Source organism: Pelmatolapia mariae, linkage group LG14 (genome assembly GCF_036321145.2).
Source record: "Pelmatolapia mariae isolate MD_Pm_ZW linkage group LG14, Pm_UMD_F_2, whole genome shotgun sequence".
Taxonomy (NCBI): Eukaryota; Metazoa; Chordata; class Actinopteri; order Cichliformes; family Cichlidae; genus Pelmatolapia; species Pelmatolapia mariae.
The window spans coordinates 26,633,767-26,650,870 of record NC_086239.1 but is presented as its reverse complement, the minus strand read 5'-3'; the positions used below and the strand labels follow the sequence as shown (position 1 = coordinate 26,650,870).

General features: G+C 39.1%; 1 protein-coding gene across 4 annotated transcripts in view; it reads left to right on the top strand.

Moving 5' to 3' along the window:
• Positions 1-11,289, top strand: part of LOC134641513 (CD166 antigen homolog) — a 45,650-nt gene extending 34,361 nt beyond the window's left edge. The window contains exons 7-16 of one of the 4 annotated variants that reach the window (XM_063493969.1): positions 383-507; positions 639-771; positions 1,104-1,216; positions 1,306-1,432; positions 2,039-2,160; positions 5,204-5,336; positions 6,116-6,145; positions 6,595-6,706; positions 9,318-9,457; positions 9,553-11,289. In XM_063493969.1, coding sequence (XP_063350039.1) covers positions 383-507; positions 639-771; positions 1,104-1,216; positions 1,306-1,432; positions 2,039-2,160; positions 5,204-5,336; positions 6,116-6,145; positions 6,595-6,706; positions 9,318-9,420 — 998 coding nt within the window. In that variant the 3' untranslated portion in view covers positions 9,421-9,457; positions 9,553-11,289. Of the gene's footprint in view, positions 1-382; positions 508-638; positions 772-1,103; positions 1,217-1,305; positions 1,433-2,038; positions 2,161-5,203; positions 5,337-6,112; positions 6,146-6,594; positions 6,711-9,317; positions 9,458-9,552 lie in introns of those variants that run through there. The other 3 variants (XM_063493968.1, XM_063493970.1, XM_063493971.1) reach the window with 3 other exon arrangements.
• Positions 11,290-17,104: the final 5,815 nt, after the last annotated feature.

The window sequence follows — 17,104 nt, the reverse complement described above, 5'->3', positions numbered from 1 at the left end:
TTCTGAGATTTATACCGAGTGCAGCATTAAATATTGAAGTTGCCTGCTCAACACGGCCCAGAGTAGAACTTATCAGTGCTGGAACACTTTCTTTCAAGAAATTCTTGAAAGAGTTTGCCTTAGATGGAGCAGAAACATTGAGCTTTGAAAGGATTGTTTGGTTGAGTGCCTCAGATTATGACTGCAATTCAACCACCTCCTCTGCTGCATTTTGAAGTTGGTCATAACCAATAGTGAGGCACAAAGTTAGAGCTCTCTGTAGCGTGCTGACACAGTGGATGAGTGCAGTCCCCATTGCATTCAGCTGGTTGGGGAGCACGCTCCACTTGTTACACCCTCCACCCTCGCCCCTCTGACTTTTTTGCTCCTGTTTTCTGCACAGACTCCACGGAGAACATCATGCTTGAGGTCAGTCCTCAGAAAGAGCTTAAAGAGGGAGACAACTTGACTTTGAAGTGTGTGGCAGATGGTAACCCAGCTCCTACCAGCTTTAACTTTCACCTTAAGGTATCTCATTAAAAGCTTTGAAATTCCTTCTGTTCATCCAAACTAGTGCTTACTTCATCTAAAATGTATTTATTCAGTCTTTTATCCTCAGCAACGTAAATGAAATGCTGCTGTTTTCACTGTTTTTGCAGGGGGAGCTGGTGACAGTGGAAAACACGGATACCTACACCATCGCGAATGTCTCACGCGACGCCACCGGTGAATACAAATGCTCCCTAATTGATGACACGTCCATGGAAGCGACCAGGAACATCACCGTCACCTGTAAGAAGACAAAAATAATAATTTCTCTAGAAGTAGAAATTACTGCAATTTTACCCCACACATCTGCATCTGTATCCAAATAATTTCCTTTTCTCCCTGCAGTCTTATTTGTTACGAAAAGCCTTTTCTAGAGAAAAGTCCTAATATCTCTCTTTGCAAGACTGTCTTCTTCTGATTTGGGGAGAAATTGTTGTGTCAGCCGCACTGCTTCTAATAAGCTGCATCTGCAGGGCTGTGAGCCAAGTGCAGAGTTATATGGTTAACAACAGAAATGTTTTGACCCTTAACAGGCCTCTGAACCATCTTTCTGCCATCCTCTCCTCTCCTTTCAGACCTAGACATCAATTTAAGCCCCTCTGGGAATATCGTCAAGCGCGCTGGCGAAGCCTTGAATCTGAGTCTTCAGATTGATTCTTCCGGAAAGGCAGAGGTCTCCTGGACAAAGGTAGAAGCGATCTTTTATATAACAAAGCTCCAATCATTGGGGTTTGTGCTTGTTATTCACAGCGCCGATATTCTCTTGATTTATTTCAGAATAATGCCAAACTGGACAAACAGCCCGACTTTACCAAGCTCGGTTACTCGGACTCTGGTCACTATGAGTGGACGGTGACAGTTGGACACATCACCCGGACAGCTTCTTTTGATCTTACTGTCGAAGGTAAGGGTTTGAAGAAAACTCTTATGCAGGGAGAGAAAGCTGGTACCACTCTGTCTCATATTTTAAGTTAGTTAAGTTATGCAGCCAACAGGCAGTTTGTGAAGGTTAAGAATGGAGGAAACAGCCTGACTTTGTCTAAGGGTAAAAACTATCAGCTTAAAGCTAACGCATTAATTAAATATGCGTTGTTGTTTTTTAATTCATATAAAAATCAGTGGTTAAAAAAAGTTATTTTAACGGTTTGATCAGACTCCAGATGGTTACTCGCAGCCACATCTTGTTTTTACACTTTATTTTCTGTACAAATTTTGAAAAATAAACAAGACAGAGCATGCTAATTGCTGATTTTTGGAGGCACTAGTGGGATTATTTTCCTTTGGACTGGCTCGCTGATTTTCTTTACTTCTAGTTTTCAGCCAAATGGCTAATGACTCTAGACTCATAGGGACATGAGAGTGGTATTCATCTTCTCATCTAACTCTTGGCAGGACAGCGAATATAAAATGATTTGTCTAAGAAATTCCTTTCCTCAGTCATATTTAGGTGTGCTGGTGGATCAGATTAAACCACGATAAATCGAGCTTTATAACACGTGTTCCCTTACAGGTCCTGCAGTTATAAAGAACCTGTTCAAAAATCGCAGTAGTGACGGCCAACATAAAGTCTTGACTTGTGAGGCTGAAGGCTCTCCAAAGCCAGCTGTTTCCTGGAGCATTAATGGCACCGTGGTATGTACCCTTTACATGCTTGGAAGTTTACCTATTATCAGAATTGCAGGAAATTTATCCTTGGATAATTGTTGCAGTTTCTGAAGGTCATATCCATTAATTCTTCCTAACAGTACATAAAAGATTTGTTTTATGTGTTCGCTCCTCCTGTGCTGGCACAAACAAAACATCCTCAGAAAAAAAACTGTGTCAGACTTAAAGAGCCATGAAAGGAAAAATACTGTATTAGTAGAAAACATGCATTAGCGCCACGCTTACAGTTGTGTGAAGTCTTCAGTTTATTGTCACATCAGAACAAACTACAAGTGCTTTTTTTCCAAGATAAATGCAGGCAGTTATTGCTTCTGTTATGGCGAAGATTGCTCTGTGGCTGGTGATGACATACATCTCAGAGGCTTCACAAGATTCTGTGAATTTGAACACAGCTAAAAGCAGGTCCTTCGGGATCGATGTATACCGTTAACAAAATCAAATATTGTGAAATGGTGAAAATATCAATGTACCTTCTGGTACTCAAGGTAAACTTGTTTATGGAATCTACACCAGGGTCATGAGGGAGACGTGTTTGTTTTTACACAGTGCGAGCATAGCTGCTGTCAGCACATTGCAAATTCAGGGCTTCTTTTTAGTAGAAAACCAAACATTTTGCTTGTTGGGTGGCTACAAGTCATTCTTGAGAGTGTTCTTGACTTGGTTATGAAGTTGTGGAAGCTTTTTTTAAACAAGGAAAGACTTTGCATTCATCCACTTTAGTTATCTTCTGAGCTTCTGAGGAATCCATGATTCCTTCTTGTTTTAAGAATGTAGCCCACTGTTGACTTTGCCACTTGTAAAGTTTTTGCTATCGCTCTGATAGGTATATTTTGGGGTTTTTTCCATCTCTTTGGACCACATTTAGAGACTGCCAGTGGAAACTTAGGAAATGCAACACTTGGAATCATCCCCAGATCTTTCATCTGCTTAATTTGTCATGGAATAACAAGGGAATGGGTCTCATTTGGCTGTGAAACTGCTCATCATTCAATTGTCCAATTACTTTTGAGTCTAAAAGTGGGTGCCTGTCGGAATCATATCCATGGTGAACTCCACCACAAATAATAATACTACCATATAAGAAATAAGATAATTAGCTAATTTAAATGCCTGTACAGACTTTTCCCCCCAAAAAATCAACTTGTTTTGTTTGTTTAATTTATCATGAGATTATAATTTTAATACTGAAATCTGGCAAGTGGATGAGTTCTTATATAGCGCTTTTCTATTCAACCTGAGTACTCAAAGTACTTTTCTATTAAACATTCCCATTGATTGATGCATCAGAGAGCAACTTGGGGTTAGTATTTTGCCCAAGGATACTTGGCCAGGGCCAGCCAGGGATCGAACCGCCAACCTTCCAATTAGTAGATGACCACAGTAATAACAGCAGTGAAGATGACTATTGTATCTGTACCTGTATATGAAACTGCTACAGGGTGACGTCTAATTTCAGTCACAGGACAACACAATTCATCATCGTTGTCATCCAGGGTAGTTGGAAACCAGTCATGACAAGGCGATTTCTCAGTGGCAGCTTATGGAGAAAGTTTCCCCCCATGTGCTTGTTAACGCGCCTGTTTTCAGTCGCAGTTGGGTGTAGCAATTTATTTGTTAAAATAACAAGATGGGTATCGGCTTTAACAAATGACCTCCACACCCCGCCCTCCTCCACCTCGAGACACTCTTGAGACTGCAGTGAGGTTTTCGAGCCATATAAAATCATTCAGAATGCTTTGAGTGTTTCTGTCCCATTTTCCCTTGAAAGCATTACTCCTTTGTTGGTGAATCAATACTGGTTGTCATAGAAATTCATCCTCACAGTGGTCCTCCTATATAAGATGGCAACAGGTTTGTCCTGCAGTAACTATTTCATTGACATCTTTAGATTACAGCGTCTGAATGTCCTCTACAAAGTAGCCAATAGATGGTTTATAAGGAGAAATTAGGTCCACTTTCGGCTTCATTAAGAGCCTGATAGCGAGCAGATGGTTGTGAATATGAAATAAAAACACAAATAGAGTTGCATGGGTTTAAAACATAGTGGCATTTGTCTTACAGCGAACCTCAGTGTATCACCAGCAGAAATATGAAGGTGTGGCTAAACAGAGGCTGTTTGCTTAAGCCTCCTACTATTGTCTTTGTCCAGAGACAGCTCTTCCTTTTCTTTACTTTTTCCCTTTTTGCTGCACAGTGAATGAATACCCCCTGTTTTGTGCATGGCAGTTTGCACTGTTAGTATTTTCCCCAGCTGTCACACTTGTGAACTTATCTGGTCCAGGCGGTTGTGGTCAGTGTTTCGAAAGAGTACATTTCTTCATTTTCCCCGAGGCTCAAACACAGTATTTTCCAGCAGCCTGTCACGAGAACAAAAATTGTCTGTTTTTTAAATGGAGCCTCTTTTTTTCTTCTTCTTTGTTTCCACAGTCTACCTGTGTGCGCACTGATAGCAGAGTCACTCAGTGAAGCGGTGTGAATTACACATAAACCTGGGGGTGTGCGCAGGATGGTTGCAGTTCTTCTCAGCCCTTTCAGTCATTGTGTAACCACGAGAGGAGCCTTAAAATCTTTAATTTACTCCAAAAAAATACACAGAACTCTGTCAGGAAATAAAAATGCATTTTGAAAGTAACACATTTCAGCAATTTAATCCCACCGCCCCCCATTCAGCAAAATGTGAAGACTTGAATACAGGATCAGTAATAAGTATTTACAAGAATGCAACATCCTTTTGTATATGCAGAGGATGTGCAAAGGGTGTTGGCAGTTTGTCTTTGTGTCTGGAGTTTTCCTCTGAGACTCAGGAGTCTATATCCCAGAGGCACACACGCTGTTTCTTTGTCATGCAAGGGCTGACTCACTTATTGGTCCAACATCGCCCCCTCATGGTGCAAATGTTTTTCAAATCATCCGGATCAGATGTGCAAATATTAACATTTGTTTCTTCTCTCTCTCTCTCTCTCTCTCTCTCTCTCTCTCTCTCTCTCTCTCTCTCTCTCTCGTTACTCAGCTTGGTGAAAGTCCTTTCGTCAATGGAAAGATTACACACAAGATCAAAGTTGTGCCCTCTGCAAATCTGACTGTCCACTGTACAGTGACCAATAGGCTTGGCATTGATTCCAGAGCTATAAATGTGTCCTCTTGTAAGTACAAAGTCATAATTTGGTCCTTTTACCTCTGTCGGCTTCATTTTTCTTTCATGAAGTCACTAATCTGCCTTCCTAAGTGTTTTCCTGCTGTTCTTACTAACTCTTTCCATCTGCATGTTAACTTGACATCATGTTTACATGCTTTGACAAAACGACAATATTGTAGCAGGTATGTACACCAGGGTAAATCCACCCAGTTTGGGATTGTTTGTAGAGTGTGTGGAGTCATGTCGTTGCACACCAATTTGGTGGCCATAAGGGCAATTATTTAAAATCAGTTGTTATTTTAGGATTTATAGTCCACTGATGAGTAAGCAGGAAAAAAACACTGTTAAATACACAATGTATCAAACATACACAAACACTAGTACGTCTTTCAAGAACTTTATGTATTGGTGGTAGTTGTCTATTAAAGTCCAGCATTTTTACTCTCACCATCACTGTCAAACTGTAATTAGTGCATGCACTTAGCACTTAGTCCACACTCTTGTCTGACGGTGTCCGAGTGTGTTTATATCACCATTTGTTCTCTCTTGCCTACTCATTCCTGTGTGTTTGGGATGGCATTTCCACATCGTTCTTTTCTCTCTCTCCCCCCCTCGCTCAGTGGGTGTATGTTGGGATGCTGGATTTAATCTGTTCCCTCTTGGAACCTCTTGCATGCAAAGTCGAGTAGATGTAGAGTAGTAATTTTTCAAGCTTGTTTTTTTGTTTTGTTTTTTTCCCCCCTTCATTTCGGTTGGACGTTAATGTTATTTCATATCTGATTTCAGTAATTGAGGAGGTGAGAATGGATAAACAAGGTAAGTTGGCGCGGTCTTCCTTCTTGTAAAGAAACAGCAGAAAGTGGGTTGACAAAAGTCTATGGGGGAATCAAATGTTGCTCACTAAAAGATGGCTCTTTATCAAATATTTATCTTTAGCGTCACTTTGGACTTTAGAGCAGAAAAAACAATGTTTAGACATTGCGCTTCTTTTAAATAAATATAGTTATGAAGCAGTAGGAGGAATGGAGCTACCAGCATCCTGACAAGATGCCAACATTGTTCATAGTCCCATTGACGAGATTAAAGTGGGGACTGCTCCCATTAACATTCAAATCAATGAGTCATAATCATGCACAGTGCGGATGTGTCCATTCATCAATGCATTTAATGCACACGAGAGTATTTTTTTTTCTGTCCAGACTGGAGCAGCATACAGAAACATGACACTCACGCCTCTGATATTTCTGTTTTGTCTTTCTTTACAGATCAGTCGGAAGACAGCGACCAAACCAGATTGGTGGTTGGTGTTATAGTGGGTCTCCTCATCGCCACTTTGGTTATAGGACTGGCATACTGGGTTTACTCGAAGAAATCCAAGTAAGATGCACATTTAAACAAATGCTGCTACATAAAAGTGTTCATAAAATTCACCAGTAACCCAACAAGATAAAATGAACATCTTTGTAGACACAATTTTACCTCCATCTGGATCTCCTCATTAATTAGGCAGTGTCTATATTCATGCATCGTGGTTATTCTGATTTTCTAAAACGTCCTTTTCTATTTCCAGTCAAACATATTTTATTTAGATTCATTTTAGCCTAAAAACATTGCATACCTGCACTTTACATGCAGGTATGTGTAGTATTCATGTAGCAGAAAGCAATTATGCGCATAACATGATAAAGCTGTGTGTTACATATGCACTCATCGACTTGTTAGGTACACCGTACTAGTACTGGACACCCGGATTTGCCTTCAGAACTGCCTTAATTCTTAACAGGGTGCTGGAAACATTCCTCTGAGATTTTAGTCCATATTGACATGACAGCACCATGTAGTTTCTGCCAAGGTGTGCCAAGAAAAATATCTCCCACGTCATTAACCCTCCACCAGCAGCCTGAGCCAGTGATACAGGGCAGGATGAATCCATGCTCTGGTGTTATTTATGCCAAATTCAGACCGTAACCATCTGAATGGCACAGCAGGAATTGAGACTCATCAGAGGAGGAAACATTTTTTCCAATCATCGGGTTGTTGTTTTCCAATTTTGGTGAGAGTTTACAAACTATAGCCTCAGGTTCCTGATCTTAGCTGACAGGAATGGCATCCAGCGTGGTCTTCTGCTGCTGTTGCCCATCTGCTTCTACAGTAGGCATTTTGTTAATTGAGAGATGCTCTCCTGCATGCCTTGGTTGTAAGAACTGGTTATTTGAGTTACTGTTGTCTTCTTATCAGCTCGAAGTAGCCTGACCATTTTCCTCTGACCTCTGGCATCACCAGGGCGTTTTTGCTCAAAAACCTGCACATAACTGGAGATTTTTTTTTTTTTTTTTCAAATTTGGGAAAACCTTAGCAGATCAGCAGTTTGTGAAATCAGACCATCTGGCATCAACAACCGAGCCACGTGCAAAGTCACTTTTAAATCACCTTCCCTATTCTGATGCCCAGTTTGGACTTCAGCAACCATGTCTACATGCCTAAATACACAGACTTGCTGCCATGTGATTGGTTGATTAAATATTTGTATTAACAAGAAACTGAACAGGCATACCTAATGTAGCTTCTGATATGAACTCCTCTTGCCAACAACATGTATAATTCAAAAAGCAGTTCTCTATTGCTGGAATAACACTGTTTGGCATGAGGTTTTTAGTTTATAAACAAATGGATATTTGATTAAATGCTTTGTTTTAAAATATGAGATATGGACCATATGAGGATACTAAAATAAAAGCAATTAACTCAAAATTCAATTTTCATCCAAGACCAGTTAATAGAAGCAGTAATTTATTCAGCTGTTGATGTAAATTTTCCAATTAGCTATAGCTGAGAGTTACAAGAAAACTGATGTTGCTCTCAGATCTGTGCAGTAAATATAAAGTTGGACTTAACATTAACACTCAAAAGAGACGGAAACAAGTGGCTAATGTGGAAATGTAGTTTACAAGCCAGACGAGGTTTGAGACTATTGAGTCACCGGAGCGTTGTCGACTTTCATGCACCAGGCGCCTCAGCACTCAGCGACCGCACTGAGTAGCTGTGGTTTCTAAATGCTTCCACTTTGCAATAATAACACTTGCAGATGAGTGTGGAATATCCAGGAGGAAGAAATTTCACAAAGTTGGTGCAACTTGTGTTATACTATTACATAACCACACTAAACTTCAGTGAGATCTTTATAACGAGCTCCTTGAATTCCTTTACAAATATTTATAAAGACATATTGGACAGGTGCTCGGTTTCATATACCTGTAGAACAGAAACACTTGAATTAAAAGATTAGGAGATGCGGTCAAGTATTTTTGTACAAATAGAGTTTGGACACAGCCAGACTCGCCGTTTCACTATTCATCCTATTCTAACCTTGTGTACGAGTAGTATTGATCTTCTGATCTCACTTTTGGCAGTTCCTTCAAATGAATTAACAAATTAAAATACATGGTAAAATAAATAAAAAATCATTGCGGTTAATGTAGGCTTTTAAGGACTATTAAGGGCTTGGGTACCTGGGCAGCGCTCCATTTTGCTTGCTTGTTAATCAGTCTTCCATTTGCCAAATTAAGGGAGTTTGCCCTTGATTGATTGTGAACAGTAGTTTAAGTACACAGCAGCTGTAGATGGATAGCTTCCCTTTAGCCTAAGTGGGCAGTTTATACCGTTTATACCGTGAGTTATTCTGCACACGTGTAGTAAGCGGTCACACCGTGGTATTAGCATATCATCATGCAAGAAAGTGTGTACTTTATAGTGTACTTTATTGAGCCCCGTGGGGAAATTCCTCTCTGCATTTAACCCATTCACTCAGTGAAGCAGTGGGCAGCCATTGGGCGCCCGGGGAGCAGTACCTTGCTCAGGGGTACCTCAGGGTAGCTGTTCAGGGGAATCGAACCCCCGACCTTCCGATCATGGGGCCACCACTCTACCTACTGAGCTATCCCTGCCCTGCCCAGGACCGGTTAATAAACGACTGTTTTAATCGAAACAGGCAAGGAAGCTGGAAGACCGGTGAGAAGGAGTGCGGGTCTTCCGAGGAGGAGAAAAAGCTGGAGGAGAAAGTGGAGGAAAACAGCCAAAAAGCTGAGGTGTAAAGAAACAGCAACTGTTCTTGAAACGGCGATGCGAAAGGTAGAGCAAGACATTTTCACCATGCACATAAAGAGATTGACGTATAAAAGTTGTACAAAAAAATTAATAACACATTTTTAATCTTTCCCTTCCAGTGAGAACGTGGAACTTTTGCACATTTCTCTTCACCTCTGTCTTTGGGGAGGGAGGGGGGGGGGAAAGAGTGTACACTGGGATGAAGACCGTTTGGATTTGGTTTCAGGGAGAATTTTACTAAAAACAAACAAAAAAAAGCATATCCAAACATCTCCCCGAGCCCATCAACCCCTCACTCCTCCCATTCCTAAAAAAAAAAAGAAAAAGAAAAAAAAAAGAATGGATACTGTATGTGATATACATAGCCTGTCTGCACTACTGATACATGTGTAAACCTGTCTACTATTAGGATTCATGTTTGTTAGAATGGAAATTGGAAAGCTGAGAAAATGCAAAATCACTACTAGACCAGTTGCCTTTGATGTAAGGATGTGTAGGCCTGCGTTAGTCTGTGTTCGACTTTTTCGGCCCTCGGGACATAGCAGGGACCAAGGGACATTACCGCCATAGTTTGGTTTTTTTCTGCTTTGTGTTTTTTTTAATTTCACCTCATCACACTCAAACAACCTCTGCCTTTGACATCGAGGTCATAAATCCATTCACTTCTATCATTATTTCAGTTTGTTCATTCAGGTAAAAAAAAAAAAAAAGCTGAGAAATTGATAAAATCCTGAAAGGGCTAAGGGTATTAGCATTAGTTTTAGATGTTGTATATCAGCAAGGACATGATGTTTCACAAAGGTGTTTTTTTAATTATTATTATTATTTGATTGTGTGTAACCAGGGGAGAAAATTGCAGAAACTCGGTTAATTTTGCCTCGTCTTTTCGCCATCGTTCTTTTCATTCAGCGTAGCCACCTAACGACACAAGCAGGTAGATTATTGGGAGAATGTATAGCACAGTTTAAACCTTCTTTTATTGTCTGTAGTTTGGCTGCACATGTGTTTTTTGTTTTTTGTTTTTGCATGAAAGCAACATAAAGTTCACTTTCATGCTTTTCTTTAAAAAACTAGTAGTAAGGAAAAGGTTGTTTTTATGTAACTCCTCTATAAGTTTGTGCTCCGTCAGTGTTGAGGTACGAGTGTTCATTCTGTAGCTGTGGCATACTTCTGTAATCAATGACACCCAGTGAGCGGGATGTTTGTCTTAAAGTAGCCTTTACGATATGTTTGCCTTCTTTTAAAAATCTACCTGTAACAGCTTAAGTTTGTGATGTGCACTAGGGTTCATGTTTCATGTCGAGTTTGTGTAGAATACGATGGAATACCTGCAGCTGTACATGTCACGGTTTTGGTCCCTCAAGAGCATTTAATGAATTTGAAAAAGCAGCGAGGCCAGGATGTAGTTGTGACGTACGTGATTTTCCTTTTCCTTTTTGCTATTTATATTGTACAAGACTAAAATATCCTGGTAGGCGCATTCAATAATGGTCACATAACTCATGTCTCGGATTTAAACCACTGATAAATTGCTTGCAGATTCTACAAAAAATGTCATTAAGTTCTGAGTCATCGGTAGTTTGCTCTGTGTCTGGTTGAATAATATATTCAGCATGTGAGAATCTCAGACCTCCAAGCTGCTGTTTGTTGCCTACCTTGTGTAAAACCATCTGATTGGAAGAATGACCAAAGAAAGTGAACATTGCCATGCAAGTATTGTAAATATCTGATGTTTGTTTTTGTACTTTTGTTTAAAATAAAGTGTACATTTGGAACAGTTATGTCCACTCAATGTTAATTATGTTGTTATCATTTTTCTCGTTTTTTCATCTGGCCATCTTTTGAAATAAAAATCAACACGGTTCAGGTCTTTCTTTTTCATTTCACTCGCACGCATACGCAGAAAACACTGACGGCACAGAGTTAATGTACAGTGACTGGTTGTGTGATAACAAATCTGTCAATACTGCAGAAAATATGCAGAAAACAAGGAAAGTGATGAGTTTTGAGGAACAGTTAATGAGACTCAGTCTTAAAATTTGAAAAATACTCCTGCATTAGACATACAAAATTACAAAACCTGACCTTTTGTTGTTATTACCGGTGGAAACTATTGTAAATATATTCAGTCCTTTCATCTGTCTTTTTAGAGGAAGGCAGGATTTAGCCCTGTTTCCATGAATTATTCAAAAAAAAAAAAACAGTTAAAATATTTGGCCACAAAACTTAGCAGAATTTTGGATTTGATCCAAAACCCATCTGAGATTTTGCCAAGGGCAGGATCTACACAGACGTTATTACTACAGCATATTTTAGTCTGCAGTATCAGGTTTCCATCTCCTTCCAGAAATTGACTTTGACATTTTGGAGTAGGTGTTATGTCAGGATGAATATGGATGAACGGGTACAGTGGCATGAAAAAGGTATTGAACCCCATCCCAATTTTTTGTGTATGTGTGTTTGTGTTGTATCTCTTACTAAACTGTGTCAGATCTTAGGAATGACTTGTCTTGCTGCATAATGCAGCTGAACCTGAGCTCCAGCTCAGACCGGTGACCTAATGTTCTCCTTCAGGATTTTCTGTCAGACGCTGGAATTAATGTTTCTCTCAATTGTGGCAAGCTGCCCCGACCTTGAAGCAGCAAAGCTGTCCCACAGCATTACTCTGCCACCTCCATGCATGACTGAAAGTATAATGATCGTTTTGTTGTATTCTCTATTTAGTTTGTCAGCTCTAATGATCCCCTGTCTTCCAGTCACTTAAGCATTCTCCCAAAAGGTCTTAGGTATATTAAAGTGTGCTGTGGCAAAATCGGGATGAAGCTTAATCTCCCTCTGGGTTGGCAGTGATTTGCTTTGGCACACTCCCATGGAGGCCATTTTTGCCCAGTGTCTTTCAGACAGTAGAATATTGAACTTTATTGATGAGAGAAAGGCCTGAAGTTCCTCTGGTCTTCTGGGAATTCCTGTCACCCAGGTGCTGTTTGGCAAAACCTGAGAGGACAGCCACTACTAGGAAGGCTCACTGCTGTTGCGAGGCTTCTGCATTTGAAGATGGGGTCTCTAATCTGATTAGTCTCAGAGATGCAGAAACTTATTTATTAACCTCTCCTTTTTTGACATTATGATCTACTAGTTAGATCTTTTGGTAAACTTCATGCTACCGGAAAGTCCTAATTTGATTGGTAAATGCTATTCACCAGGTGTCAGTTTGTATAGCTGATACTATATTTTAGAGTTTTGGTAACCAAGAGGATATGTGCTTTTTTGTTTTAACATATTTTATTAGATAAGCTTTGTTGCTTCAGCAGTTATTGCTTGGGTTTCATAAACTGAAGTTTATTTTATTTTTTTTAATCAGACAGTTTAGGATGAGATGCATACAAATAAAGAATACATGGAGAGGGCTTAAATATTTCCTCGGTATTCAGTTTTGAGATCCCTTTTTTCTTCCATGTCAAAGTGAAATATTGCACTTTTCGCTTCACTGCATGTATTTCAAAGCTCCTAACATGTACCTCTGGCCTACACTTCATATGCACAACCTATGAAGAGCACATGAAACAGGGTGTTGTGGAGTAAAATGCACAAGCAGATGTACAAGATTTCAACAGGGGGAGGACACACAGAGGCAGAGTAAAACCCAAATCTGTAATCCAGACAGGCAGAGGTCATACAAGTGTGATCAGTCAGCAAGAGTAAACTAAACCAGGAGGGCACAGGCAAAAGACTAAGTCCATAAAACAGCCCAAAAGGTCACACACACACACAAGGAAGTCAACAATTAAACACAAAGGATGCGAGAAAATTCCAGGAAGACTTGACTGAACAAGAAAATCTGGCAACTTGAACGTGAACAACTGCAGGTGTATACGCACACACTGAGTGTGACTAATACAACACAGGTGAGGTTGACCAGAATGGACCATACAATTATTAAAGGGTTAATAATAATACAGAAAGAAAAATAATTACAAAATAAAACAGGAAATGATTTATCATAAACACGACAACATATAACTTAATGGCATGTCAAATCTCTCACTCAGTGAACTGGACTGAAGCTTAACATAAATATCACTCTGAAGGGCGGGGGGGGATCTTTATCTCTATAATATTCAGATCAGTATATTTATTAATGTGTGCTGTGCTTCTACTAATGTCTGTGTGGGTTTTATTGTTGTGCTTTAGTTAAGTTGTATGTTTAGCTTCAATAAACAGAAGGGAATGAATCTGCAATCAGAGAGAGCCATCAAAGCCTGCGAGGACAGGGCCCCAACCGTGCAGGCAAAGACACATTTTATATGCCATTAACTGAAGAATGTTTACTTTAACTGATTTAAACATAAATGTGATTTTTTATACACTCTGAGGCAAGTTTATTTCTTAAATAATCACTGTCATTCACTGGTTCGTTCAATAAGACAGCAGCAGAAATCACATGTGATTAGTCATTCTTCTCCTTTGCAGCACTATCTCCATCTTAACTTTGCTCGGAATAAAGGCAACATAACAACCAACATTAGCATTTGCTGCCACCATGTGGCCAAAGATTTAACAGCAATGGGTAGTGACGGCGTCAAAGGAAAGAAAAGTTTGACGATATTTTTTGGTTTGTTTCTTTGTTTCTAAAACTAATCAGAAGTTCACCAAACGTACCACATGCAAGCTACACAAATGACTTATATGATGTTTTGAATTAACATTATTTAGTCCTAAAAATGACTTAACTTACGTTGTGTTTGATGCTTCACTAACCACTGCAGTATACTAAGAAGCAAACTACAGCAAGTAGGACCACTGTGGAATAGGAAAAAAGAGTGTAAATTGTAAAAGACACATTCATAAGTTGATCCACTGATAAATGAGGGACATCTGCACCTTTACAGGGAGAACATTAAAAAGCAACAACAACAAAAAACTAATGAAAAACTGGTTTATGTCTGTCTTTAGTGGATACAGTGTTGAGAGAGTTCATGCAGATTTGTCATCTGGTGTGTTGTAACTGTATTAGTAAAAAGAAGACCTGAAAAAAAAGGTTTTGTCTTTGTTTTTGAGTCACATTTGCTTGTTGAAGATCAACAGGAAGTTCAAAATAAAGAAGACAAAAGACAAACCAACGAGGAAAAGGGCAAAGTTTCTGTGTTTCTTTTCTAAATATCGACTATATCGATTTTCTTTCCACTTCATTGTATATTTTCATCCACTTCTGCTTAAAAATATAAATTGAACCAGATTAGTGAGGCAAGTTGTATATCTACTGATCCATTTTATTCTGCTTATCCACTTTAGGGTCACAATTGGGTCTAATTGTTTCAAATTAAAGCAACAAAAAGTGGCTCTCCTAAACAAAAATATTGATAATAAAAAGTCTTAACAGAATTAATTTCCTTGAGCCATATTGAGAATAAATGATTGCATGTGTAAATGATAACTTGTTGGCTTCCACTGTGTTTTAACTAGCCATTTGTCACATGTGATTAAACAAAAGCCCAAAGAGCACAATCACAGTACTTACTAGTGTGAAAACGTGATTCAGTAACTTGGATTCAGTTTCCAGAAGCATTTTTCGAATGCACTGATCATAATTTCACTGAGGTCCGTTATGAAGGGGAAAAGCCTAAAATTTTGAGGAGATCTCTTCCAGCTTTTATGAGTACAACTTCTGGGTGCACATACACATAATGAAATAACACAATCATTAGTGAAAATTGAAATGCAAAGCTGCAACAGTTCTTAACTAAGACCTTCAGCTGGTTTACTTTGCATCATTTGTTATGCCCTCTAAATGTTACCTGTCCTCTTTATTGATGAAACCCTTTCTCCTCATTTGAATTAATCAATTTAATCTGTGTTTTCCAAATCCGGTGGATGGCAGGTACAAAAGGTTAGAAACATGGGAAATTGTTTTCTATGTTGTTGTTCTTCTTTTTCTGTGCTGTTTGAATGTAACGTTTGGTTTGACTGTATCATGCATGAATCTTGGGAGGGATGTAGAGATCTTTGGTTTTATTTTTATTAGTGTCTCTGTAGCGATTGTTGAGGTTGAGGTTACCTCATGGCTCTAAATTGGCTGTAGGTGTGAATGTGAGAAAGGTGAGTGCTTAAAGTGACCAAACTAATATCGTGTGTTGAATCTGCGAATGTGATGCGTAGTATAAGGTGCTCTGAGAAGTCCACGAGACTAGGTAAGTGCTTTATGCCAGAGCCAGACTCCTGGTCCATTCCATATAAGCCCATAAATTAAATATAAACTCATAGCCACTTTATTAGCTGTTGGAGGCAGCAGTAACTCAAATAACCAATTGTTACAGCAAGAGTATGCAGAAGTGCATCTCTGAACACACAACATACAGAAGATGGGCCACAGCAGCAAAACACCACACCAGGTGCGACTCAGCTAAGAAGTGGAAACTGTGGCTGCAGGCTCACCAAAACTGGACAATAGAAGATTGGAAAAAGAGACTTGATTTCTACTGTGAGATTCAGGTGGTAGAGTCAGAATATGGTGTAAACAACATAAAATTTTTGATCTCAAAGGAATTTTTCCACTACCTTGTTAAACTGGTGCTAAGAAAAATAAAGGCAGCTCTGATGGTCAAAGGCATCCAACACAGTAGTAGCAAGGTGTACCTAATAAAGAGTAGGTCAAACAAAACAACTTTGGACATGGCTTTTCTTTAATGCATTACTAATGTCCTGGCTCAGAGGTGGTTATGTTTTACTTGGTGACTGCTACTGCTAGTCTGACCAAGAAGGTAAAATGAGATCATTTCATATCTCAGTATTGAGGAAAAGAAGTCAGGAATGATAACAAAAAAAGAGAAAAATTACAAGAAAAAGCTAAAAAAGCAAACTCATGTAGGAGTGGGTAATAGAAGATGTCAGAACAGGTTGTGTTACACTTGTATTTGTATACCGGTAAATTTTCATCCTTAATCTCCACCCAGATATGTTTAACAGAATTTGTTTCTAAGTATTCAGGCATAGGTTTTACCACATCAACTAACCAAGCTCATTGTTTCTCAAATGAACATATCATAAAAATGACTTTGTTTTTTTTTAACCCTATCCACAAGATGCAAGAATGGACACATTATTCATCTAAATTGCTCATAGCTCTTGGAAGCCATCAAGTGACACTATCTATCTTGATGCAGCGTCACGGTGCACCTACAGAAACCTTGAGTATAAAAAAGACACACACAAAAGGTTATCTATGAGCCAATAAATGATGACATGGTGGTGTGGTAACTGCCAGTTAATACAGAAATTAAATCTTTAATGCAGGGATTTCCTAGAGGCTAAAACATTCTTATATCCAGCAGATTTCATCTCTTTTGTATGGTTTACCTTCTTTTTCTGGTTGTTCATGAAAGAAGAAAAGTTTGATGAGCTTTGAGTTTTTTCCCCCTAAACAGTCTCAGTTTATTTCTATTACATTTTGGCAAGTCCCATAAAAGTGGATGGAGTAAAATCGGCCAATGGAACTTTAATTTGTGCAAAACATAAAGACAGTCCAAAGATTCACAAAAATAAGATTTCTCAGTCAGCTAGTGAACAGTCCCATATGCAGTCGTCCAGATGGCATAAATGGTCATGATTAATTATCAGTATTAGATAGGTTATCAGCAGGAATGACAGTCTTACACCATCATAGTGATGGACCCA